This window comes from Triturus cristatus, chromosome 1_2 (genome assembly GCF_964204655.1).
Source record: "Triturus cristatus chromosome 1_2, aTriCri1.1, whole genome shotgun sequence".
Taxonomy (NCBI): domain Eukaryota; kingdom Metazoa; phylum Chordata; class Amphibia; order Caudata; family Salamandridae; genus Triturus; species Triturus cristatus.
The window spans coordinates 782,517,742-782,544,793 of record NC_140580.1 but is presented as its reverse complement, the minus strand read 5'-3'; the positions used below and the strand labels follow the sequence as shown (position 1 = coordinate 782,544,793).

Genomic DNA, 27,052 nt, shown 5'->3' with positions numbered 1-27,052 from the left:
CAAAAGTGTTGTTTCTTGATCACATGACCCAACGTGCGCGTACGTTATGCTTACGGTGCGCTTACGGAGCGCTTACGGTAAAAGTACGCATGCGCGTAAAAAAGACACGCGCACGCGCGCATGCGCAAAACAGGCACGCCCCTTCACTTCCGCGTAACATGCGCGTGCAGCGTACCCGTTACGCGCCGCGTGCGCGTGACGCACGTCTACGCAAATTGCGTAACTGTACGCAAACAGCGTAGAAATCTAACGTAATAAAAGCAAGACGTGCGCGTACGGTAAGCGCACGTTAAAAAAATACTAAAAAAAAAAAAAAGATTCACTATGTTATACTACTAAATCTTACCTGTTTAGTTTAAAAAAAAAGGTAAAAATAACAAATAAATTGTAGAATTTTTAAAATTTAAACATAGTCTTTAAAGAGGATATAAATTTAAAATAAAAATATGTAAAAAACATTGCAAAAAAAAAAAATAATTAGCATTTAAAAAACCTTGCAAATTCACTGAAAAAACCATGGGTTTTACACACGTTATAGTTAGGAATTAGCATTTAAAAAACCTTAGAAATTCAATGAAAAAACCAAGGCTTCACACATGTTATAGTTAGCTGGACATTTCACTCGTAAAAAACCAATGAAATTCCCCCGTTATAGTTAGTTCAGCTAACTATAACTCGCGCGCCCGCAATGCACTGCTGATGACGTCACATATTACATCACTCATGACATGGTCAGTGACATCACTGATGACATCACTGATGACATCTCAAATGACATCACTGATGACATCACTGATGACATCATCCAGTGAATGTGTGTTTTTCTGAAAATTAAATATGTTTTATATATGTATATCTCAAGGTCGATGGAAGAATAAATGGGTATATAAGTGTCTAAATGGATGATTTGTTTTTGAAAAATGGATTGTGTAACTGACTGATTAAGTGTATCATAGTGAATACATGGCTTAGTGAGTAATGTTTTAATATGTAAATATCTGTATCAGTCTCTCACTTTGTGTATAAGTGGCTGCATGGGTTGGAGAGTAGCTACATGGGTGTCTATATAGGTTATTAGTTGGTTTTATGAGTATCAGTCTGAGTGTCTGCATGGTTCAGTGGGGGTATTACGTAGTGCATAGGTGCATGAATGAGTGTCTCACTCTTTGTATGTGTTGAAGACAGCATGTGTGCAGGACTCTATGGGTGGATGAGTGAGTGTATGGGTGTGTTAGTGAGTGAATGACTGTCTCAATAGTGTCTTTATGAGTAACTACATATGTTTTAAACTAGTATATGTGACTATTGGTGTATATAAGCGAGTATATGTGAGAGTGAGAGATTGAAAGAGTCCCTCTATGAATAAGTATGTGTTTCTATAAGTGATTGTTTAAAAGACTAAGTATGTGTAAGTTTCCGTAGAAGTAAGTGTGGTGGTGTGTGTATAACTGTATATGCAAGTAAATGTATGTTTGATTCTTTATTAGCATGAGTGACTATGTGTGTGAGTAACTCTATGGATGAGTGGCATAGTGTAACAGGATGTATAGGTGTATGAGTACATATGATGAGTGAGTACATGTATGAGTGACTGTATAGGACTGTTGGTGAATGAGTGGATGTGTATGTGGTTCTTAGAATTACTGAAGAGGTTGTTGTAACTGGTATTGGTATGTCCATTGTTTTGAAAATTTTTGTCTCTATTTTTGAATGTGTGTATCAAAGGTTATATTAGGGTGAGAGGAGGTCTGCCACTCTATCACATGGATGACGTCATCAGTGATGTCATCAGTGATGTCATTTGAGATGTCATCAGTGATGTCATGAGTGATGTCACTGACCATGTCATGAGTGATGTAATATGTGACGTCATCAGCAGTGCATTGCGGGCGCGTGAGTTATAGTTAGCTGAACTAACTATAACGGGGGAATTTCATTGGTTTTTTACGAGTGAAATGTCCAGCTAACTATAACATGTGTGAAACCTTTGGTTTTTTCATTGAATATATATATATATATATATATATATATAGATATATAGATATATATTCACTGAAAAAACATAGGTTTCAGGGACGTTATAGTTAGTTGGACATTTCACTCATACAAAACCAGAGAAATTCGGCCGTTATAGTAAGTTCAGCTAACTATAACTCGTGCCCCCGCAATGCACTGCTGATGACGTCACATATTACATCATTCATGACATGGTCAGTGACATCACTGATGACATCTCGAATGACAATCCCTGTTCTCGCTTCAATGAAGCAAAGCAGAGTTTGCTATGACAGGGCGGGAGCCGCATGGCTCCCGCCCTGCCATAGCAAACAGCAATGTCCCCGGGCGTCCCGGGACATTGCAGGAGCCGGCCCTGGGGGGTGGCTTTCCCCAGGGCCATCGAGGGCTCCTGGAGGGCATCTGCGCAGCCCCCCTCCCTTCATTTTGAAAATCCCAGGGAGGTGGTGGTCCCCCGGGGCTTGGAGGTCCGTAACGGACCCACCAATTTCCATATTTAGTGCCCCGGGAGGTGGTGGTCCCCAGAGCGTGTGGGGGGACTCGTGCCCCCCACATATTTTTTTTTTTTTAAAACAGATCACCGGGGAGGTGGCGGTCCACGGGGCTGCGGGGTACTGCGTGCCCCCCACAAATCATAAATTAAGCCCCAGGGAGGTGGCGGTTCCTGGGGCTGCGGGGGATCACGTGGGCCCCCGCCACATAATTAGGCATGCCCCTGGGACCTGGCCCACCTGGGGGCTTAAATATAACAAAGCACCAAAGCCCAGCACGAATGTGGCCGATTTAAAAAAAAATATATGCTTTTTGTTGGCCCTGGGGGTCCTTGTGGGATCCCTTGAGCAGGTCTAGGGGGTCAGGGTGTTTGTACCTGCCCCCTTTTTCATGTTTTTTATCTTTGTTTCACCCTTTTTCTTGTGACTCGGTTACGGAGTCCCAAGATGGCTGCCAACACTTCCTGGTTTGGAGTGTTGGCAGCCAATCAGAGTGAAGCTCGTGCCCGGGAGGGTTCGTGAACCCTCCTCGGTGCTCAGATATCGATATTTTTCTTTTTAAAATGTCTCAGGAACTACTGAACGGATTTACACGGTTTAACAAAAAGGGTGCAGTCTAAACCAAGACCTACCTTTTTGCCAAATTTGGTGTAATTCCGTTCAGCAGGTCGGGCTGTAGCCTTTAATAAAGTTCCTATTGAAAATAACATGGAGAAAACACATTTTGGGACCCCTTTTTTCTCGGCCCCCGCTTGACGAATCACCCTGAAACTTACAACACAAACTGAGCATCCGGCCCTATTTTTTGGAAGATTTCATCAGGATTCGTCAAACGACACCAAAGATATTGGCAAATCCAAAAACACTTTTCCTATAGAAACTAGGTTCTAACTATAACTACCATAGGTTTCACACATGTTGTAGTTAGCTGGACATTTCACTCGTAAAAAACCATTGAAATTCCCCCGTTATAGTTAGTTCAGATAACTATAACTCGCGCGCCCGCAATCCACTGCTCATGACGTCACATATTACATCACTCATGACATGGTCAGTGGCATCACTCATGACATCACTGATGACATCATCCTTGTGACAGAGTGGCGGTCGCGCGAGTTATAGTTATCTGAACTAACCATAACGGGGGAATTTCAATGGTTTTTTACGAGCGAAATGTCCAGCTAACTATAACATGTGTGAAACCTATGGTTTTTTAAGTGAATTTGCAAGGTTTTTTAAATGCTATTTCCTAACTATAACGTGTGTGAAACCTATGGTTTTTTAAGTGAATTTGTAAGGTTTTTTAAATGCTAAGTTATGTATGTATTATTATATTTTTTATATATTTATTTTACAATAAACTACCTATGTATATAGTTATAGATTGACTGTATCCTGTAATATGGAATGGCTTGTTTAAATATTTTTTTTTAAGGTTTTTCACCGTGCGCGCACGGTGCACGCACAATGCGCGCACCCCGTGATTTTTTGAAAAAAAAAAAAAGTTTTTTTCATCCTTCGGGGTCCTTCAGGGACCCCCTGACAAAGGCTAGGGGGTCAGGAACTCTCTACCCTGCCCCCTTTTCACGTTCTCCACCTTTCTTTTTCACTATCACACAACCAAAACACAGAAAATGGCGGCCGACCCTTCCTGATTTCGACCGATTCGAACGTTGACTGACATGTAACCACCAATCAGAATTACGCTCGCGCACGTTAAGGTGCGCACGGTGCGCGCACGGTGCGCGCACGGTGCTCGCCTATAAATATTTATGTGCTTTTAACTTCAATTTTCTCAGGAACTACTGAACAGATTGACACCATATATGCAAAAGGCACATGCCTGACCTGAGGACTACCTCTCTGCCAAATTTCAAGTAATTCTGTTCAGCGGTTCGGGCTGTACCTTCGACTTACGGTGCTATGGGAAAATGCATGGGGAAAATGCGTTTTGGGACCCCCCTTTTTTCTCAGCCCCCGCTTGACGAATCACCCCGAGACTGTCAGGGTAGGACCTGAGCGGAGCGCCCCATTAGTTTTGAAAATTTCGCGAGGATTCGTCAACCGGCGCCAAAGTTATTCAAAATAGAATTTTCAGATTTCCTATGGAAACACGGTCCTAACTATAACTATCTACTGGCGACCGCCAGTAGATTTATATATATATATATATATATATATATATATATATATATATATATATATATATCTACTGAAAAAAACATAGGTTTCAGGCACGTTGTAGTTAGAAATTAGCATTTAAAAAACCTTAGAAATTCACTGAAAAAAACCACAGGTTTTAGGGAAAGTTATAGTTAGTTGGACATTTCACTCGGCATTTGAGATGTCATCAGTGATATCATCAGTGATGTAATTTGAGATATCATCAGTGATGTCATCAGTGATGTCACTGACCATGTCATGAGTGATGTAATATGTGACGTCATCAGCAGTGCATTGCGGGGGCGCGAGTTATAGTTAGCTGTACTACTATAACGGGGAATTTCTATGGTTTTGTACAAGTGAAATGTCCAACTATCTATAAATTTCCCTAAAACCTATGGTTTTTTTCAGTGAATTTCTAAGGTTTTTTAAATGCTAATTTCTAACTATAACGTGCCTGAAACCTATGTTTTTTTCAGTGAATTTCAAAGGTTTTTTAAATGCTAATTTCTAACTATAACGTGCCTGAAACCTATGGTTTTTTAAGTGAATTTCAAAGGTTTTTTAAATGTTAGTTTCTAACTATGCCTACAGAGGTAGGATATGTGAAGAAAGAAGAAAAAACACACAGAAAGAAGCTAAATAACTGCAGAAAGAAGCAACAGAAGCCCACAAAGACGAAGAAAAGTGCAGGAAGAAGCAAGACATGTGCAGAAAGAACCAACAGAGGAGCAGAAAGAGGCCTTGTTGCAAAATCATCCTGTGCCCACAACTTTTTCAGACGGGTATTGGTGGTAACGGACTCGGATTAACCAGGCCTAGAGCCAGTGCTATGCTAAAAGACACTTAGAATACAGTGAAAACACTTACATACACTAGGGAACACTATGTGTTGGGGTACCCCTGTGATTAGCATGACCTCCTCTGTGAGGCCCTAGTACATAATAGGGCAGGGGGATTAAAACTACCTCTTAAAACCCGCCATGGGGTGCGTTTGCACACATGTCACCTCAGGCCCCGCCCCATCCCTTCACCACTGTGAAAAAGCACCCTGTGGCGCGTTTTAAGTTGGGAGATTAAGTCCCCTTGAATCCTTGGGTCCCTGGGGTCCAACTAGGCCATGAGGTACCTCCAGTAAGTGCCACAGAGCTGTGTTGCAGGGAGGTGTAAAAAAGGACATAGCCTCTGAACACCTCTCTGCAACGCAGCTCCCTGGCGCATACTGGAGGTACCTGGTGGGCTAGTTGGCCCCCAGGGACCCTCAGTATTTAATGGGAATTAATTCCCCAACTTACAAGGCGCCGCGGGGCGTGTTTGCACAGTGGTGAAGGAGGGAAGTGGGGCCTGAGGTGCCATGTGTGCAAACACACCCCGTGGCGCATTTTAAGTTGGGAGATTAAGTCCCCTTCAATCCTGAGGGCCCCTGGGGGCCAACTAGCCTACCATGTACCTCCAGTAAGCGCCACAGAGCTACGTTGCAGAGAGGTGTAAAAAGGGGCGTGGCCTGGGCCACCTCTCTGCAACGCAGCGCAGTGGCACTTACTGGAAGCACCTGGTGGGCTAGTTGGCACCCAGGGGCCCTCAGGATTTAAAGGGAATCAATTCCCCAACTTTAAACGCGCCACAGGGCGTGTTTGCACACGTCACCTCAGGCCCGGCCCCTTCACCACTGTGCAAACGCGCCCCATTTTAAGTTGGGAGATAAAGTCCCCTTGAATCCTGAGGGTACATGGGGTCCAACTAGCCCACCACGTACCTCCAGTAAGTGCCACAGAGCTGTGTTGCAGAGTGGTGTAAAAAGGGGCATGGCCTGGGCCACCTCTCTGCAACGCAGTGCAGTGGCACTTACTGGAAGTACCTGGTGGGCTAGTTGGCCCCCAGGGACCCTCAGGATTGAAGAGGAATTAAACCCCCAACTAACAACGCGCCAGGGGGCGCATTTGCACAGTGGTGAAGGGAGGGGGCGGGGCCTGAGGTGAGATGTGTGCAAACATGCCCTGTGGCGCGTTTTAAGTTGGGGAATTAATTCCTCATCAATCCTGAGGGTCCCTGGGGTCCAATTAGCCCACCAGGTACCTCCAGTAAGCTCCACTGCGCTGTGTTGCAGAGCGGTGGCCCAGGCCACGCCCCTTTTTACACCACTCTGCAACGCAGCTCTGTGGCATACTGGAGATTCCTGGTGGACTAGTTGGCCCCCAGGGACCCCAGTATTCAAGGGGAATTTGTTCCCCATCTTACAACGCACCAGGGGGCGCGTTTGCAGAGTGCTGCAGGGAGGGGGGGGGGGCCTCCGGCGCGATGCCGGTCTTTTTTTTTTAGAAGGGGGCTGTGTGGCCCCCTTCCTTTCCTGTTTTTGGGCCCTGGGGACCCGATCCCCCAGGGCCCGACCCCTATTTTGTTAAAAAAAAAAAAAATTAAACGGAAGGGGGGGCCGCGTGGTCCCCCTCCTGAGGCCATTTCGACCCCGGGGACCCCATCCCCCGGGGCATGGCCAGTGTATTTTAAACACATATGTTGGACGCTATTTGTCTACAAACATCTTATGAGTTTTGAAAATAATCAATTTTCTATTTTGTTAGTAGACAGGGTACACACAGGTAGCTAGAGAGATACCAGTAGCTCACAAGCTACTCATTGGAGCAGCCAGGTCTAGGATACTGTGAATTGTCATGGTATGCCCCATAAGATAAGGTTTTCAGCAGTGCTCAATTTGTAAAAGAAACGGGTGCAGAGGGGCAAAGTTGAATGGTAGGGATGCAGAATACCAAGGCAGCCCAATATTGATTCTACTTCATGCCTCCTTCTTCCACCACCCTACACTTCCTTCTCGTTATCTCACTTTTGTAGGTTCTTTTTCAGTAAATCTTTCTCCCTCAGTCACTGATTTCCTATCATTCTATTCATCCTTCTTGCTCCCTTTTATCCATATTTCTCTATTACTCTGGTACAAATTTGATGATTTAAAATAAATTCTGGTTCCCGGATAAAATAATGAGTGCTGGCACCTAACACCGGGATGAATAAAACACGTTTAAAAAAAAAAAATAAGGGAGAAGTGCATCTTCAAGACACTGGAGGCTCATTAACCAAGCATATTTGTGAGGATCATTAGGTAATCCGCGGCAATAGATAGTTGTATCATTGCAGCCAGTTACACATCTAGTTCTTTGAAAAACATCTTAACGGTTGTTCATTGGAATATGCCAATTTGTCACACATTGTTGTTCACAGAGCTTCACAAGCTAAAAAGAGTGACCAATCATCGTTTGGAAAAAGTTCCTGAGCTAATGAGCCTGAAACCCTACTGGAAGTTCGGCACTTGAATTCAAAGGCTTAAAACTTTAAAGGGAGGGAGAAATGAAGGAATGGCGGGCATAGAGTGCTGCAATCAATAAGTGCAGATTTTATCCAACAAGATCAGCGGCACACAGGACTACTAGGAAATTTGGATTTTTTCCTGGCAGTATGGTAAAATATTAAGAAAGCATGTCACACGTCAGACATGCCGTGTCTCTGGCTCATGTGTAGCCCATGTGGGCATTCAGGGGTTCTTCCTGGTAGATACATTTCAGCCGCCTCTGCATGACACACCAAAACAAAACATTGCCAAATGAAATAAAGCTTTTGATCATAAACGTGATAACTCTTCAACGACATGTCACATCAATAATGTTACTTTTAAGATCAATTTATAATCCAAACGTCACAGATTCACAGGTCTAAGTATGAGCAACTAAACTTTTCATATCATAAGACTGATGCAATGAGTACCATTAATTTGGGCATTACTAAGGTACCAAGAGGCAATTTAATGTGTGGTGTGAGTGTTTTTAATGAACAATATTCGGTCCAAACAACTATGGGCCTGAGTATAAGATCCCTTTGTAATTCCCATGGGGCTGGTGACAGTAATTACTGACTCCAACACTCTATTGTCTTCAAGGGAGCTCCCAACATTCCAATGTTCTAATATGGCCATATTGCCCAATGACAAGGGCTATATCAGTTATTAAAAGCCCTGAAACTGAGTTATAGGCCCAAGCTGCAGGCGAGGGCCTATTACTCGGGAGAGGGCCTTTAACAACTGGTATAGCTTACGGCAGAGGGGCCATAAGGCTATCAGAATGTTATGAATTATAAAGGGGCAAACACAAACATTGGAATGTTGGAGCAGAAGGCATATACCAGTCATTTGTAGCCACCAGCCACTAAATTGTCAGCAATTGAGCTCTCAACATTTCAATGTTTTACGACAGATTGATGGCTGGGAGGTAAAACTAAAGGAGACAAACTAGTACTTAGGAACAGATGTGTCTAGAAATGGCAGCTAAGGTTAGGATCATGCCTTGAAAAAATAATTAGTTTAAGATGATGTAGGAAGACCTCTCCACTTTACACTACATTCCACGAATGATCATCAGTGATATTAGGAGAGTGATTCTTCAACTTGAAGTCCCATTTTTGTTTAGGTTCTACTTAGTTGCTAAAATAGCATAAATCAGCATCAGAAAGTCAAAATACAAGGGGCTTGGATATGCTTGATCTTGAGGATTTCTCTTTTTCTGCAGCAGATCAGTTACTGGGGGATTTGTATTTTGACAAAGAAGAGTTTTGTATAACAGAGCACATCTGGATCAAATAACAGGGGAATATCACAACACTTCAATGCTTCAAATTAAACAAGAAATAAGATTACAATTCTCTTGTATTTTTGCAAACTCTCTAACTGAAAAATAAGGTTGAGAATACCAGTGTATACCGGACTGGTTCTGACATGCTATGACCAGTGTCTTCGGAGTGAGATTACCAAGGTCAGATATTGTATAGAGTTTGAGAATGGTGTTACAGAGCTCATAGAACATACAAAAAAGGAAGGAGGATGGTCTTTTATGATCTCAAAGCAAAGCATGCTTAATATATCCAAGCCCTTAAACATTATTTACATCTGAAAACCTTTTTAATCAAAATTAATCAAGACCAAAAAGTGAACAAATGTATGATTATATTTTCGAAAGCTCCATTGCCCCTGCTGCCTTTGTGCCTAATTCCATAAATATAGTAGGATAAACCACAATTTGTCGTCCTGATTACACTGGTGTACTCCAAACTTGGCAAGGGAGATATCAGGATTTATAACCTTTCTTTGTTGTCTAACAGGTTGTCAACTCTACTATTCCTAAACATTACTTTGCACGTTACACCTGATAAGCTGCATAACTTAGCTCAAACCTGTGTAATAAGTGTATCAAACGCAAAAAAAACTGCATGATAGGTGGGAACATATGTTGTGTGTTTAGAGTTGACTAATTAATTGAAAATATTGAACTTTATTCAATGCGTGGAATGCCATAAATAGGAGAACAACACTACTGAGGAGGGCGTGTTTGATGGCCATACCTTATCAAAGGCACTTCCAAATCTCATCTTTTGAGGTTACTGAAGGTAAGACCTATTATTACTAGGCACTGGAGATCCAAGCTGCTGCGAAGATGCAACTGAAGATCACTTCTGTGATGTTAAGAGAATAATGGACTCATCAGAGAAAAAAGCTAGAAGAATATAAAGGCCTTTGGATGTTATCTGAAAATGTTGATGAGGATTTAATTGCCCAGGCTTCACTTTAGGAAAATGAACATTATCACATTCTTTGGACACTTGCATTTTTCTACTGGATTTATTAATTAAAGTAATGTCAATGCAATGTTATAGGCTAATGCAAGCTAGCTTAAAGCAATATAATATGTAATGTCTATTTTGCCAATAAAAAAGAATACATTAGCATTTTCATCTTTCAAACAACAAAAAGAGTTGCATTTTTTCAATATATAAAAGTATGCATTTTTCTTGCTAACTACAAGTATAAGGGTCACGACAGTAGGAAACGTTACTTACTGGCAAGTCAAGCCACAATTCTCCCCGACTCATTGGAAGATTAAAAAGCACCCACTGGAAGGATAATGGCCTCCATATTGAACACAAAGGATCCAGCAGAACACACCTATATTGAAATTGTAGTAAGAACAATGGAAATTCAAGAAGAAAACCATGGACCACAGGAGGGTGAAATCCATTAAATTACCCAAGATTCAATACATAGATCAAGGAGAAGTAAAGAGACGTATGAAAAACAAGGAGTGTAAAGACTCATCCCACAAGTGCAGAAGTAAAAAACAAAAAAGGACCCTGGCCTTGCAACACAACTCAAGTCTCTCAAGTCAACATTCTTGAGGAGGCGCGACTGACACCTGTGCATGTGGAACAGGAAGAAATAAGGTGGCGATCTAAAAGGCATCGAAGACCCTAGAAAAAGAGATATTATGACACAATCCTTGAAACCAACTAAGAGAGGAGGAACCCAGTGGGGGGAATCAAAAAAGCGTGAATGAGAGGTTCGGAGCAAGCACGACAACAGTATGGCTCAACATCAGTACCCATCATGTGTTTTCAGAAGAGGAAGAAATGGAAGAGGATACTCAAGCCACTAAAGCCTCATGTTTAGGCCTCCTCTGAGAGTAGCCAAGCAAACCATTTGTGGAAGAGGAGCCTCCACATTTGTTAGAGAAAAAGGTGTGTCTCAAGGATCTAAAGTTCATATCTTGGAGCCGTCATAGACAGTGACCAGTGTCAGAGTAACTGGTAAATAGGGTGCTTCAATCTGAAAAAAAACTCTCACATTCGAACCTTTAGGAAAATGGATGCTATGATAGAACCTGTGTAGAGGGGGATCGAGAGGAGATGACCTTCAAACCTATGCCAAAATGGATTATTCACGGAAGCAGGCCAAAATATCATCTGTGAAAGTGTCAAATAATTCTTTATAGTCAAAGAAATTTCAAATATTTTCACTCATCCACAGGCAGATCTCAGTCAATTTTACCTGCAGACTGAGACCCTAAGTGCCATAATTCAATCCCTGGCATTAGCACTTAGTCTGAAAAGTCAAGCACACTCAGTCAGGATCTGTTTATTGTCTGCAATTGCAAAGGTAGGCTCTAATTATTGCTGCCGCTAGAAGAGCCTCAGCATGGGGAGGCTGGTAGACTACAAGAAGAGATAGAGACAGATGTTCCTGTCACCTTTTTGCACAATGGTTTGTGATATAGTCAGGTTGGACGTTCCATAAACAATTCCCACTACGACTGGGGTCATGGATAACAAAAGCTCACTTGATTCTTTGCAGTTGGGGAAAAGAAGGGAAGGGAACTCTCCAGATCTTGAGGGTGTCCCTAAAAACATCATTTTGAAAAGGAACATTGAGAAGTAAGACCAGCAGTTCCAGGACAGAATTTCGAAAAGGGGCTCGGGTGTCTAGACTCCTCCTGGGATTTTGAAGCTCCAGGCAAATAAACCAGGCTGCCAGAACCAGAGGGAGGAATACTGAAGAGATCACTGAGAAGCCACGTTAGAAGTAATCGCAAGTCTGTTTGATTTTCAGTAAGAAGTCCACCACTGACAACGTTTAAGTGGAATCAGATATTTAGCCCAGGAAGAGCTGGGAATGAAGTAGTAATCCTAAAAGGGAATTGACCTCCAGAGATGAGTAACAACAAGAATAGATCTTCAGAATTAGAATTAAATAAGGGTCAATTTTGGGGAGAGAGTACAGTCCTGGGATAGCTAATGGTTGGGATCTTTTAAAGGGCTCCCTTTTAGCTTGAGAGCACCTTGAAAAAGAACAATGACCAGGAGCGAGAACCTGGCAGAGGCTCACCTTGGACGATGAGTTAGAGAGGGTGAGAAATATCAAGGTGTGTGGAGGAACTTTATCCTGTCAATCATTTGTCATTCCCGGACTATTAGGAGTCCTGCAGATGCTAAGGGTGCAGTGGATAAATATAGGAATTCTCATCTGGTCTTATTTCATGCTTCTAGGATTAGCCATTTTTATGCTCTCTCTACAGGAAACATATCTAAGGAAGGTGCTTGGTAAATGAAGCTCTGAAGCACACTACTGATGAAATGGTTGACACCACCAAAAAGTAAGCAGGCCACAATGGTCCTAAGGAGAGGCCCAGCCCATTGTGGTTAAGTATTCAGATCTCAATTAGACTAGATGCTGCACTCAAGCAAAATCAGCTCAGTGTAGATCAATGCCCTACTTCTAAACCATTTAGTAACTTAAGCAACCTAAAGCTGCGAGTGAAGAGGACAAATGTCAACATTCCAAGAGAGATCTCTAGTCAAGGCCTGTCAGTGGGTACTCTGAAATGTTCCCGCTTTTGGGATCATGCTAGAGAGCTAAGGTGACAGCCTGAAGGAACCAAGAAAGGATCTAACACCACTAGAGGTTATTAAAGGTCAGTTGATGTCATTTTGGTACACAGTTAGGAGACGTGACAAAAGGCTCCAAAGAAACCTCAGGAGGATCAATGAGTAATTCTAGGTGAGAGAACACTTGGGGCAGAGGAGATCAAGAAATCTATGCATCCCGTTGGTAGGTTATAAGGCTGTGCCTGAGGGAAATTTAAGATCAGATACAAACATTAGGGCCAACTACCTAAACACAGCGGCTGGACCACCTAGATGGGGTCTAGAAATTGCCTCAGTGACGTTCAAGGCAGGCTCACCAGTGATTAGGGGAACAAACTCCGAGTGAGAGCCCCTGGCCAGAAGATCAGGCTTGGAAGAGAAATTAAAGGATTGTGCATAGCATGGGAAAATCTCAGTAGTAAATGCCACAGAGTTTCTTTTGAACACACCTCATACAAGCTAAAGAGATGGATCCGAAGTATGCTAGATAGCAAGAGCTGAACATAGACTTTTGCAGATTACAGCATGAAGATAAGGACTGGAGATCTAAAAGCCATGAGATGGTGTGGGATGGCAAGGGAAGCCAGTAGAGTTCCTCTGTAACTATGTAGTCATATTTCCTCAGGTCCCTGAGGAGGCATGTTGTTGTGTGTAGAATGCCCTTAATGGGGGCAGTATGGAGCCTTGGAGAGCATGGAGCATGGCCCTGCCACCATCCAGGTACAATAGCACAAGGGCTTGAACAATGGTTCTGAAGTTGCTTTCTGTTTCAGCTTCTTCAGTAGAGAGCTGGTATCAGAGTGAGGTCGGTGCTTATAGTGAAACTGAGTGACCTGAAGTCTCCACTCACCCCTTTCCGATCCTTTTCCGTTCCTTTACACAGAGTGGGAATTTCAATCTAAGCTAACCCCCTTGGAGATCCTTCACACATAGGTCTAGCTCTTATATTGTCCCACTCCTTTCTGACCCTTCACCATCAAGAAGCAGCATGAAAGCTGTTACTACCACAAATGCAAGACCCTACCTGAACTCAGGGGTGTAGGTCGGTCAGTAAATTGGGGGGTTAGGGGAGGTCAGCTTCAGATTTTCCAGCAGTCAAACTGGCATGTAATGTTTAAATACATTATAGGACAAGCAGGGTGCATGAGAGAGGCCTAAGGGCTAGTGGAAAGGGAGAGGAATGAGGATTGGTAGGGATACTAAGAGAGAAAGCACAATATTGGGTAAAATAACCAATATTCTGAGGACTTTCACAACAGAGAGGGACAGTGTGTGTGTGTGTGTGTGTGTATGTAAAAATCCCTGGTGACTGACATTTCACAATACCCGACTGAAAGCACATGTATTCAACTAGTTATCAGAAAATACATTTATAAGGGGGGTGTAACACCCCAAACACCCCCCCCCCCCCTCCGAAACTACGCCCCAGCCTGATCTGCACATATTTCAGTTCATATTACAGAAAATGTCCATAAGGAAACACCCCAACAACAGGAAATGGAAACGTGTTTTGATGTGTATTGAAAATATGCTATCAGGTTTGCTATTGACTTGTATAGCTTTTTTCTACATTTGAAAATATTGAAATATCAATCTGCTTTATTTCGGTTTATGAAAACCATAAAAGCAAGGTGTACAAAGCATATAAACAATATTCACATTTCATAACAACATACAAAAATAATACCATATTACAATTAATCATAAACTATTACAGTATAAAAACCTTTGGGCAACAATTACAAACGTAATAATATATAGAAATTATACTATTTCTGAATAATTGATTACTATCACCTTGGATCCATGCACCAATTAGGATATGCTAAGCTTATTTAATCTAAGTCTCCATGCCCAATACAAATACCTAATAACTGCAAAGACCACATATTCCCTTGTGTCACATCTAAAAATTCTGTTCTCTTCCTAGTAATGTACAATATTCATAAGCTTGCAGACTGGGACGAGCCACCTTCTATAAGGCAAAACATACACTGGGCAAAAATAAAAATGGTTTTCTGTCTCAGGCAGCCGCGGTCCGTGCAGGTAACAACGGTGGGGCGGTGGGGCCGGGTATGGGGGGATTTCAAGAGACGATGCAGAGGGAAATATAATTATTTATTTATTTTTCCCTCTGCATCGTCCCTGTAAAGTCCCCCTTACCCGGCCCCACCGATGTTACCTGCATGGACCGTGGAAGCCTGAGACAGAAGACCATTTTATTTTTTTGCCAACAGCTGAATACAAAATCTAGATTTAATACATAAAGTGCTTGATTGGGTTTGGGGGGGCTTATTCTATCCAAACACGGTCCAAATTTAAAACTGCATTTGTGATTTAAAAACTGGTCCATAATAATCTGCAACTTGTAGCTGCGCCAAATTTGTTCATATGCAACGTCCTCTGGTCAGGGACTCCGCCCCAGCAGCTCAGCTCCGCTGTTGTGCCACTGCCGCTGCCCCATCACCTCTCCTGGTGAGTAGGTGTTTGAGACCTGTCACCCGTTTTGTGCATGGTAAGTGTTTTTGAGCCTGGATTTGTAATTGTCCCTGTACTTTGTTTTTCTGCCTTGTAATTTTTATTTTTTGTTGTTAAGTTGCCTTTTGTGCCCTTGCTGGGTCCCCTGTGCCCGTTAGTCACCCTTTTCCGCCGCTGTTGGCCCCACGGCGCCTCCCCCTGCTGACTCCTGCTCCCGCCTCCCAGTGGCGCTTCCCTCCCCTATTTAATGCCGGCCGCACCTCGGGAGTGCAAGCAAGACCTCTGACCTCCTGGTCAGGGATTCTGCCCTCTGCCCCAGCAGCTCCACTGTTATGCCGCTGCCCCATCACCTCTCCTGGTGAGTAGGTGTTCGAGACCTGTCACCCGTTTTGTTCCTGGTGAGCTTTTTTGTGCCTGGATTAGTAATTGTGCCTGTACTTTGTTTTTTTCTGCCAGGTAATTAATATTTTTTGTTGTTAAGTTGCCTTTTGTGCCCTTATTGGGTCCCACGTGCCCATTCATCGCACCTTCCCGCCGCTGCTGCCCCCACAGCCACTCCCCCTGCTGACTCCCGCCTCCCAGCTGCACTTCCCTCCCCTATTTAATGGTTGCCGCTGTGCGGCAGCACATCGAAAGCACCACTAGCACGCGAAAGGCAAACTTGTCTGCTCCAGTCTGTGACCCGACCGCAACCAGAGCCAGGGACCCTGGTTCTCCGACCACCCACCGCTACGACTCTGCTGTCCTCCTCGCACTCAACCCCAGAACGAACAACAACTGCCAGCCGGCTACGCTGAACACCACCCACGGCCAGTTCTCCTGCCTACACTGCCACGCAACCCTCACTACCCTCTGCACCCCCATGGCCGCCGCCCCCATGCCGGAAGCCAGCATCCCCGAAGCCCTGAGGTGCATCCTCTTCAATGTGTGCTCCCTGCACAGACACGTCATAGAGATCTGGGACCTCCTCGAAACCCTCTCACCAGAAGTCGCCTTCTTCACAGAAACATGGACCAACTCCACCTCTGCTCCAGACATCGCCATCCCCGATGGATACAAGATACAGAGGAAGGACCGCCCCAACCGCCCAGGAGGAGGACTGGCTATCACACACAAGAAGTCCCTCTGACTCATCACCTCCAGCACGAGCGACAGCCCACCGAACACCTCCACCGCTAGATCCAGACCAGCCCCAGAACGACCCTACGTGGCACCCTCGCCTACAGACCTCCCAGACCTCGAACCGCGTTCACCACCACCACCATCATCGCTGACCTCATCGCACCCCACGGCATCACCTCACTGGACTACATACTCATCGGAGACCTCAACTTCCACCTTGACAAACTCAGTGATCCCAACTTCACCACCCTCCTGGACATCCTCACCAACCTCGGACTGAAACGACTCATCACCACCCCCACCCACAAGGCAGGACACACCCTCAACCCCATTTTTGCAGGAGGCAACAACATCCACTTCAGTCGCACCATGCAACCCCCTTGGACGTGTGCACTTTCACGTCGACATACCCACCACCCCCAAACCGGCACCCCGCCCCCCACAAACCGACACTCCACCCTCCATGAACGAACTGGAGCAAGGTCACTGAGGAGCAGCTCAACTCCACCCTAAACCGCGATGCCCCCTCCACCACGACCGACGCCAACCTCTCAGCCAAAGAACTCCACAAATGTATCACCAACTGCACAGACAAACTCGCGCCCCTTCGCAACCCAGACAGACAGCGCCCCAGAAAGGCCACCTGGTTCACCACCGACCTCCAAGAATCAAGATGCACCTGCAGATGGCTCGAGAAGAATTGGAGAAAAAGAAAAACCCTTGGAAAACCTCGCCACATACAAGAACTCCATGACAGAATACCAACATCTCATCAGAACCACCAAAAGGACCTTCATCTAGGCAAAGATCCTCGCCAACTCCAGCAACTTAAAGGAACTTTTCAGCATCATCTAGGAATTCACCAAACCCCCTAGCGAAACCACAGACATCACCCCCTCCCAGGACCTCTGCAACAATCTCGGCTCCTACTTTCACCTGAAAATCAAGGCCCTCTATTACAACTTCAACTAACAGACACCAGACTCAGAACCCACTCTCTCCTCCAGCATCGCCAGACAGCCCACCATCTCCTCTTCGACCCCAGTCACCACCGAAGACACAACATCAACCATGAAAGGCATCCACTCAGAAGCCCCCATGGACCCCTGCCCCCGCACATCTTCCACAGAGCCGCCGCTGCCATCGCACCAGAATTACAACGCACCATCAACGCCACCTTCGAAACCGGCACTTCCCCGATGACTGGAAACACGCAGAAGTCAAGGCCGTTCTCAAGCAGCCCTCAGCAGATCCTACGGACCTCAAGAACTACCGACCCATCTCCCTCCTCCCCTTTGCAGCCAAAGTCACCGGGAAGACCGTCAATGCCCAACGAAAGAAATTTATCGAAGAAAACTCCATCCTCCACCCCTCCCAATCCGGATTCTGCCGCAACCACAACACCGAGACCGCTTTATTCGGCGCTACACGTGACATCCGCACCCTCCTCGACAAAGGCCACACCGCAGCCTTGATTCTACTCAACCTCTCTGCAGCCTTTAACACCATCTCCCACCCACACTCACCAACAGATTCCACGATGCCGGCATACAGAGAACCGCCCTCGACTGGCTCTGCTCCTTCCTCACCGGCAGAACCCAAAGATTCAGACTTCTACCCTTCCTCTCGAACTCACAGAGATCAACTGCGGAGTACCCCAAGGATCGTCGCTCAGCCTGACACTCTTCAATATCTACATGGCCCCCTTCGCCGCCATCGTCAGACAGCATGGGCTCAGCATAGAATCCTACGCAGACGACACCCAGCTCATCCTCTCCCTCACCAAGGACCCCATCCCCATCACCACCAGACTCAACTTCCAGGAAGGAATGAAGGACGTTGCATCCTGGATGAGCAGCAGCTGCCTGAAGCTCAACTCGGAGATGACAGAGGTCCTCATCCTTGGACCTTCCGCCTCAGCATGGGACAACACCTGGTGGTCCACCGCCGTCAGCAGCCCCCCCACCACCACGGACCCCGCCCGGAACCTCAGCATCGTACTCAACTCCACCCTCTACATGACCCGACAGATTAACGCCATCGCCTCCACCTGTTTCAACACCCTCTGCATCCTCCGGAAGACCTTCAAATGGATCCCCACTGAATCAAGAAAGACCGTCACCCACGCACTCATAACCAGCAGACTCGACAACAGAAACGCCCTCAACGCCGGGGTCAACAAGTCTCTGCTCCGCAAACTCCATACCATACAGAACACCGCAGCCAGACTCGTCCTCAGCATCCCTCGACACGAACACATCACCCAACACCTGCGAAACCTACACTGGCTCCCCGTCGAGAAGAGAGTAAGTTTCAAGATACTCATCCACACCTAAAAATGCCTCCACAACACCGAACCCCAATATCTCACCGATAGAATCGCCTTCCACGTAGCCAAGAAAAACCTCTGCTCCACTGAATTCGCCCTCGCCGTACCCCTGCGCATACGCAGAGCAAGAACAGGTGGAAGAACCTTCTCCTACATCGCGGCAAAGACCCGGAGCGAGCTCCCGATTGACATCAGAAGCAGCCCCCCCGGACATCTTCAGGAAGGCCCTCAAGACCTGGCTCTTCGACTGACCGGAGCTGCTCCCTCCCCCCCACCCAGTGCCTTGAGACCCTCACGGGTGAGTAGCGCACTTCAAAATTCCATGATTGATTGTTGAAAGTCCCAATAGAATTGTTTTCACTTAACTATAATGTATTTTGCTAATGTAGCTGGAGATGTCCACACGTCCTCCATCTTGATAGTTTCTGAAACTTGTTTAATTTTTCTTAGCCATGGAGTGCGGACATTTTGTCAATATTAATTAGTTTCTCCAGAGACTCCCTGTAGGCTGCCAATTCCTCGGTGGACCACAGACGGATCCCATACAACAAGGGCTTTAATTGGGCGACGTGATCAATTAGCTTTAATGAAAGATCAAGAGGAAGGGGTATGAGAGGAGTACTTTGGGAAGATTAAAAAGAGATCTGATAAACGTATTATCAATCTGAGCGAGTGAAGTTACATCTACATTGCCCCAAAGTTCAGCCCCATAAATTGCCCTTGCAACTGCTGTAGCCATAAACACTTCAACAGCAGGGCTTATAGTGCCACTTGAGGAGGTCCTATATTTCCTACCTATGGCAGAAGCCCTTTGGTGTAGGATCCTCTCACTTTTCTCAAGCTAGGGGCCTGCCAATCTCACACCTAAGTAATCGAATTGTCTAACCTGTTCAAGGGGCACCCCTTCCAGGGTCATAGTACCCTTGACGGGCCGACGGGGATTTAATGGCAGAAATTTTGATTTGGAGGGATTTACCTCCAGGCCTCTTATGGCACAACATTTAGAAAATCTATCCAACAAAATTCGGATCCTAGCTGATATTCTACATATAAGAAGCGTGTTGTCGGCAAACATGAGTATTGGCAGGCTGACGCCTGAAGATTTAAGAGCATCATGTCTGCATTGTGACAGCCAATTGGCAGCTCTATTTATATATAAACTAAACGACGTTGGCGCAAACACACAGCCTTGTCTTACCCCTCAGTTTGTCGGAATCCTGAGCATGAGGACCCCTCCAGAGTTTCATCTCACCTGTGCGTATGTGTCCGAGTGCAAAAACTTTAATATTCTTAAAAGGTCAGGTGGAATGCCATAAGAATCAACGGGACAAAATCAAAGACCACCCTTAAATCAATAAAGGCGACATGTAGATGGTCCTGCTTGATGATAACATATTTCCAGTAGATCACTCCAAACCGAAACACTTGGTCGATGGTGCTGTTCTTTGGTCTTGAAAAAGCTTGACAATATGAAGGAATTCCATTGTCTTGCATCCAAGCTTGTAGCCCAACTAGCTCCTGCCTGTAGAATATTATGTGTCCGACATCCTTTCGGAGGCATGTTTCTAGTCTAAAAAAGAATGAGACCGAAGCAACATTATGCAAATCTATAATGCGATTTAACACAATCAAGAATCTATTAGCTACAGCAGCTCCACGCTACTGGAAAACGACATCTTAACCATGATTCATATTCAGTGTCTTTACTCAGCAGGAAAATTAGTTTTTTCCCCTAAGCTTTCAATTCAAACGCAATTTGTTTCAGCTTTACCTCACGTGTCGATTCTACAGCGAGAAAACCGAGAGCAGGCTACCTCATCGGTTTTCACTTGACTCATTAATAAATAAAAGGATTAGCTTCTTCCCATAATTTCGGAAGATAAAGAGACGCAATGCTGTGTGCTGTTTAGGGACTAAACATAGCTCAATGTTGTGTCAATAACGCCGAATCGATTTTACAAACTGCACACGAGGCTTCCATTTGTGCGCGCGCTCACTGGCCTCTCAGAAAGCATTGATGTCGCAGATAATGGACGTGCTGCAGGATATTGTGTCTGTCAGGGTGGCACGCTGACCTCATCTGACAGCAGCCGGAAGCGTCGGGGGCCTTGGGTTCGAGATCCAACAGTGGCTGGTTTACATAATGATATTTCAGAAGTAAACCCGCAAATTGCGTGTAACAAAATAAATATTTTATATCCTACCCATATCATTTTTTATATTAGATTCACAGTCTTATGTACAAATATTGGGGTAACAAATGTATTCTTTGTTTTTTTGTTATCTAGCTCAAAACGTGGCATGATTTTTTGGCTGTATTTTTAGAAACCTAATTTTATACGATCATTTAAATTTCAAGCGAGTCATGAATACAGAGTATCTCCCAAAACACCTACACCACAGAATGAGTGGCTCGTCAAAATGTACTCATCTATATTGTAATTCATATATTTTGCAGATTTTTGAGGCACAACATGGCCTTGGGCTCCAGACAGGCACAATGCAAGAGAGGCAGAGATGGGTCAAGTTGAAGTTTTTCAAACTGCTAGGTGAAACGGATTAGGACAAGGGTCAGGTAAACATAATAATGTTCTAGCAGAGCCAATGGAGGCCAGTTTTCTTAATGGAAGTTTGAAAGTAGCCTGTCCCATGTTTTTCATTGCTATATATGGCTGACACCATTTTAAAGATGTCTGGCTTGTTTGGAGCATCTTACCAATAAGGCATTGGGACTTTTCAGATACATTAGAAATGTGTGAAAAAATTTTTTTTTTAAAAAAAGAAATGTGTGACCTTTCAGATTGTTGAATAACATGCGGTTTCAACAAATCTGACTATCCACCCTTTCAATCAATAAGAACAGTTCCCTATTTTTTGGACATTACGATTGTCTGCAGCCAGCCAATCAGAATGGCCGTTGGTGACCTTCGCCCATCTCGACCATGTTTTGCAGTTTATGGTGGCACAAGCTGCCTGGGTGCAAGTCCTCTTCTCTTTTAAGGAACAGAATCCATACTTTTCTCTTGAGCTCATTTCATGTTTTTTTTTCTAAAAAATGTGTGTACTCAGGTAAAATAAATAAAACAGTTTCACCCTGGCCTATTCAGAGACTTGGAATAAGTATAGGGACACAGGAAAGTAGGACAGGAAGGCGGTAGGAAGAACATGGCTACTGTAGAGATCTCCATAATGAAGCACTACGTCTTCTTATGAAATCAAACTTCTGGCATGCATGGGTCATGGAGGGATGTATATTTTCACATGCATTTGCAGCTTTATAGGGAGTAGACATGTTACGTCCAGTTTAGAAAAAGTAGGATTTTTCACTTGTTATGCTTGAAAAAAATGGAGGACAATAAGAAAATTGTCCAGCCATTTATCCTATCCTTAATGCGTGGTCAGAAAAACAAATTGACCCATTCTCTGGGGGCTAAATCTTCATTTGGAGGGGCATCCAGGCAAATTCTTTCAAGGCAATGATTTCCAAAATCCAGGCATAAGGTGTTCTTTAAGGCACACGTTTTTTGATAATTTTTCAGAATAGGATAATATTGACAATGTCAACCAGAGTTTAGGTTTGCCTGAATTTTAGTAGAGCAAAAAAAAAAAACTGTCAGAAGAGCAGATTTGACCTTGACGACTGATGTAAACATTATTATTACTGAACAAGATCTCCCCATTTGGAATATCACTGCATGAAGAAGTACAGAGCAGAAGTTCACCCATAAGGCATGTCGCCCAAATAATCACTGCATCAGCCACATTATCTCAGCACGGTACCGAGAAGTAATCACTCAATCAGCCACATTATCTCATCAAGGTCTCCTAAGCAGCAATCACTTTGTCAGCCATTTTATCTTATCTGGACACCCTGAGCAGCAAGTACTCCATCATCCATGCTATTTAATCAATAAATACTGAGCAGGGTGTTCTTCATCAGCCATGTTACTTCATTATGAAGTGCCGAGTAGTAATTACTCCATCAGCCATGTTACTTCATTATGAAGCGCTGAGTAGTAATTACTCCATCAGCATGTTACCTCATTATGAAGTGCTGAGTACTAATTATTCCATCAGCATGTTACCTCATTATGAAGTACTGAGAAGTAATTATTCCATTAGCATGTTACCTCATTATGAAGTACTGAGAAGTAATTACTCCATCAGCATGTTACCTCATTATGAAGTACTGAGAAGTAATTACTCCATCAGCATGTTCCCTCATTATGAAGTGCTGAGTACTAATTACTCCATCAACCATGTTACTTCATTAGGAAGTGCTGAGTAGTAATTATTCCATCAGCATGTTACCTCATTATGAAGTACTGAGAAGTAATTATTCCATTAGCATGTTACCTCATTATGAAGTACTGAGAAGTAATTACTCCATCAGCATGTTACCTCATTATGAAGTACTGAGAAGTAATTATTCCATCAGCATGTTCCCTCATTATGAAGTGCTGAGTACAAATTACTCCATCAGCCATGTTACTTCATTATGAAGTGCTGAGTAGTAATTATTCCATCAGCATGTTACCTCATTATGAAGTACTGAGAAGTAATTATTCCATCAGCATGTTACCTCATTATGAAGTACTGAGAAGTAATTACTCCATCAGCCATGTTACCTCATTATGAAGTACTGAGAAGTAATTACTCCATCAGCATGTTACCTCATTATGAAGTACTGAGAAGTAATTACTCCATCGGCATGTTACCTCATTATGAAGTGCTGAGTACTAATTACTCCATCAGCCATGTTACTTCATTATGAAGTGCTGAGTAGTAATTATTCCATCAGCATGTTACCTCATTATGAAGTACTGAGAAGTAATTATTCCATTAGCATGTTACCTCATTATGAAGTACTGAGAAGTAATTACTCCATCAGCATGTTACCTCATTATGAAGTACTGAGAAGTAATTACTCCATCAGCATGTTCCCTCATTATGAAGTGCTGAGTACTAATTACTCCATCAACCATGTTACTTCATTAGGAAGTGCTGAGTAGTAATTATTCCATCAGCATGTTACCTCATTATGAAGTACTGAGAAGTAATTATTCCATTAGCATGTTACCTCATTATGAAGTACTGAGAAGTAATTACTCCATCAGCATGTTACCTCATTATGAAGTACTGAGAAGTAATTATTCCATCAGCATGTTCCCTCATTAGGAAGTGCTGAGTACTAATTACTCCATCAGCCATGTTACTTCATTATGAAGTGCTGAGTAGTAATTATTCCATCAGCATGTTACCTCATTATGAAGTACTGAGAAGTAATTATTCCATCAGCATGTTACCTCATTATGAAGTACTGAGAAGTAATTACTCCATCAGCCATGTTACCTCATTATGAAGTACTGAGAAGTAATTACTCCATCAGCATGTTACCTCATTATGAAGTACTGAGTAGTAATTACTCCATCGCCATGTTACCTCATTATGAAGTACTGAGAAGTAATTATTCCATCAGCATGTTTCCTCATTATGAAGTGCTGAGTACTAATTACTCCATCAGCCATGTTACTTCATTATGAAGTGCTGAGTAGTAATTATTCCATCAGCATGTTACCTCATTATGAAGTACTGAGAAGTAATTATTCCATTAGCATGTTACCTCATTATGAAGTACTGAGAAGTAATTACTCCATCAGCATGTTACCTCATTATGAAGTACTGAGAAGTAATTACTCCATCAGCATGTTCCCTCATTATGAAGTGCTGAGTACTAATTACTCCATCAACCATGTTACTTCATTAGGAAGTGCTGAGTAGTAATTATTCCATCAGCATGTTACCTCATTATGAAGTACTGAGAAGTAATTATTCCATTAGCATGTTACCTCATTATGAAGTACTGAGAAGTAATTACTCCATCAGCATGTTACCTCATTATGAAGTACTGAGAAGTAATTATTCCATCAGCATGTTCCCTCATTAGGAAGTGCTGAGTACTAATTACTCCATCAGCCATGTTACTTCATTATGAAGTGCTGAGTAGTAATTATTCCATCAGCATGTTACCTCATTATGAAGTACTGAGAAGTAATTATTCCATCAGCATGTTACCTCATTATGAAGTACTGAGAAGTAATTACTCCATCAGCCATGTTACCTCATTATGAAGTACTGAGAAGTAATTACTCCATCAGCATGTTACCTCATTATGAAGTACTGAGTAGTAATTACTCCATCGCCATGTTACCTCATTATGAAGTACTGAGAAGTAATTATTCCATCAGCATGTTTCCTCATTATGAAGTACAGAGCAGTAATTACTCCATCAGCCATGCCCACTCATTATGAAGAACTGAGAAGTAATTACTCCATCAGCCATGTTACCTCATTATGAAGTACTGAGAAGTAATTACTCCATCAGCATGTTACCTCATTATGAAGTACTGAGAAGTAATTATTCCATTAGCATGTTACCTCATTATGAAGTACTGAGAAGTAATTACTCCATCAGCATGTTACCTCATTATGAAGTACTGAGAAGTAATTATTCCATCAGCATGTTCCCTCATTATGAAGTACTGAGTAGTAATTACTCCATCAGCATGTTACCTCATTATGAAGTACTGAGAAGTAATTACTCCATCAGCCATGTTACCTCATTATGAAGTACTGAGTAGTAATTACTCCATCAGCCATGTTATTTTATTATGAAGTGCTGAGTAGTAATTATTCCATCAGCATGTTACCTCATTATGAAGTACTGAGAAGTAATTATTCCATCAGCATGTTTCCTCATTATGAAGTACAGAGCAGTAATTACTCCATCAGCCATGCCCACTCATTATGAAGAACTGAGCAGTAATTACTCAACAAGTCGTTTTACCTCATCAGCAAGTATTCAGCAGGACTCACTCCATCAGCCATGTCAGAGCAGGAAACTCAATAACCCAGGTGTCCACATCAGGAAGCACTCTACACTATAATTCACCAGTCATGTCAGAACTTAAGGAAGCACTGAACAGGAACCATACAATCACGTTATTTATTGAACAACAATGACACCTAGGAAGTCAAGCTCTGCACTTCCTGGTATACCCTTCCCCTCAACTGAGGCTCATGGAGAACAATGTGAAAATATTGTTTTCACAGGCAGTGTTCCTGTGCACTTACCTTCCATAAGCAAAGCGCCTGTCCTTGTGGTGGTCACCAAATGTATCCCACAGCCGAAGAGAAACGCTCACTTCATCGACAACATCCCGCGAGCGCTCAAGGACCTACAAAAAATGCAATGCAGTAAATTAATGCTGGTCATTTAGGTCAATATCCACTGCCACTCAGTTTCATTGTGAAAACTTAAGTGGATCAATTATTAACCAGAACAAACATTATTATTATTGGCTTCTGAGTAGCATGCTCTCCGCACATCACAAAAACGCAGCCGGACAATGAGTACGCTACCAGGACCAAAGACGAGATTTTCATGCAACGCGGTATTACTTACACACCTTCCCTTATATCAGTCCTCTGCAACTTAATTTCTCACAAATATAGATCAACTCTTGTTTAATGAATGCACAGAGTTATTAGAAACTTTGTCAATGTCATGCTTGAAATTCATCTGATTTTTAGGAAGATATTGTTGTAAGAAATACTTCAATACACACTGGGCTTGCTCTTCTCGAAGGCCAAAGCTGGTGCACCCTCCACTGCGTGGTATTTTCAGTGCTTAATTTGAGCCGGTGGATTTGCACCGGTTCTTAATTTTCAACACCAGTGCTTGTGACAGTCTGCCACAAGGTGGAGCAGTCTAGCTAATTTAGAGAAATAACTACAACAACAGTTAATCATTAATTCAATATACATTAAAAATGATTACTATTTGCCGTCCAAGCCATTTTTATAGCGTTGGGGGCCTGGAATAGCCCACATTGTCACACTTGTAGGAGTGTGATGGTTAGTAGTTATGTTGCTCCTATCATTGGCAGCTGGAAGGGCAATGTGTGGTGCAAACTGCAGCAGCCTCCTGATGAGAGCCCTGGCACTTATTGTTTTACAAATTAAGCACTGGGTATTTTAGATTATCCCACACATTCAGAGCTCTGCACCTTAGACTCTAAGTTTGTGCTCTACAAATTAACCTACAAATACAACAATCTCATTGACCTATTGACTTGAAAGCGAGTATTTGAAACACTGCAGAGCACACTTGCATTAACTGCCTAAATTCAGTAGCTGATTC

General features: G+C 43.4%; 1 protein-coding gene across 3 annotated transcripts in view; it reads right to left on the bottom strand.

The window, feature by feature from the left end:
• The window catches only part of RHOBTB1 (Rho related BTB domain containing 1), a 293,856-nt gene that overhangs the window by 92,090 nt on the left and 174,714 nt on the right, over window positions 1-27,052 (bottom strand). For all 3 annotated transcript variants that reach the window (XM_085608792.1, XM_085608794.1, XM_085608793.1), the window contains one exon: window positions 25,984-26,087. In XM_085608792.1, coding sequence (XP_085464918.1) covers window positions 25,984-26,087 — 104 coding nt within the window. The remainder of the gene's footprint in view (window positions 1-25,983; window positions 26,088-27,052) is intronic.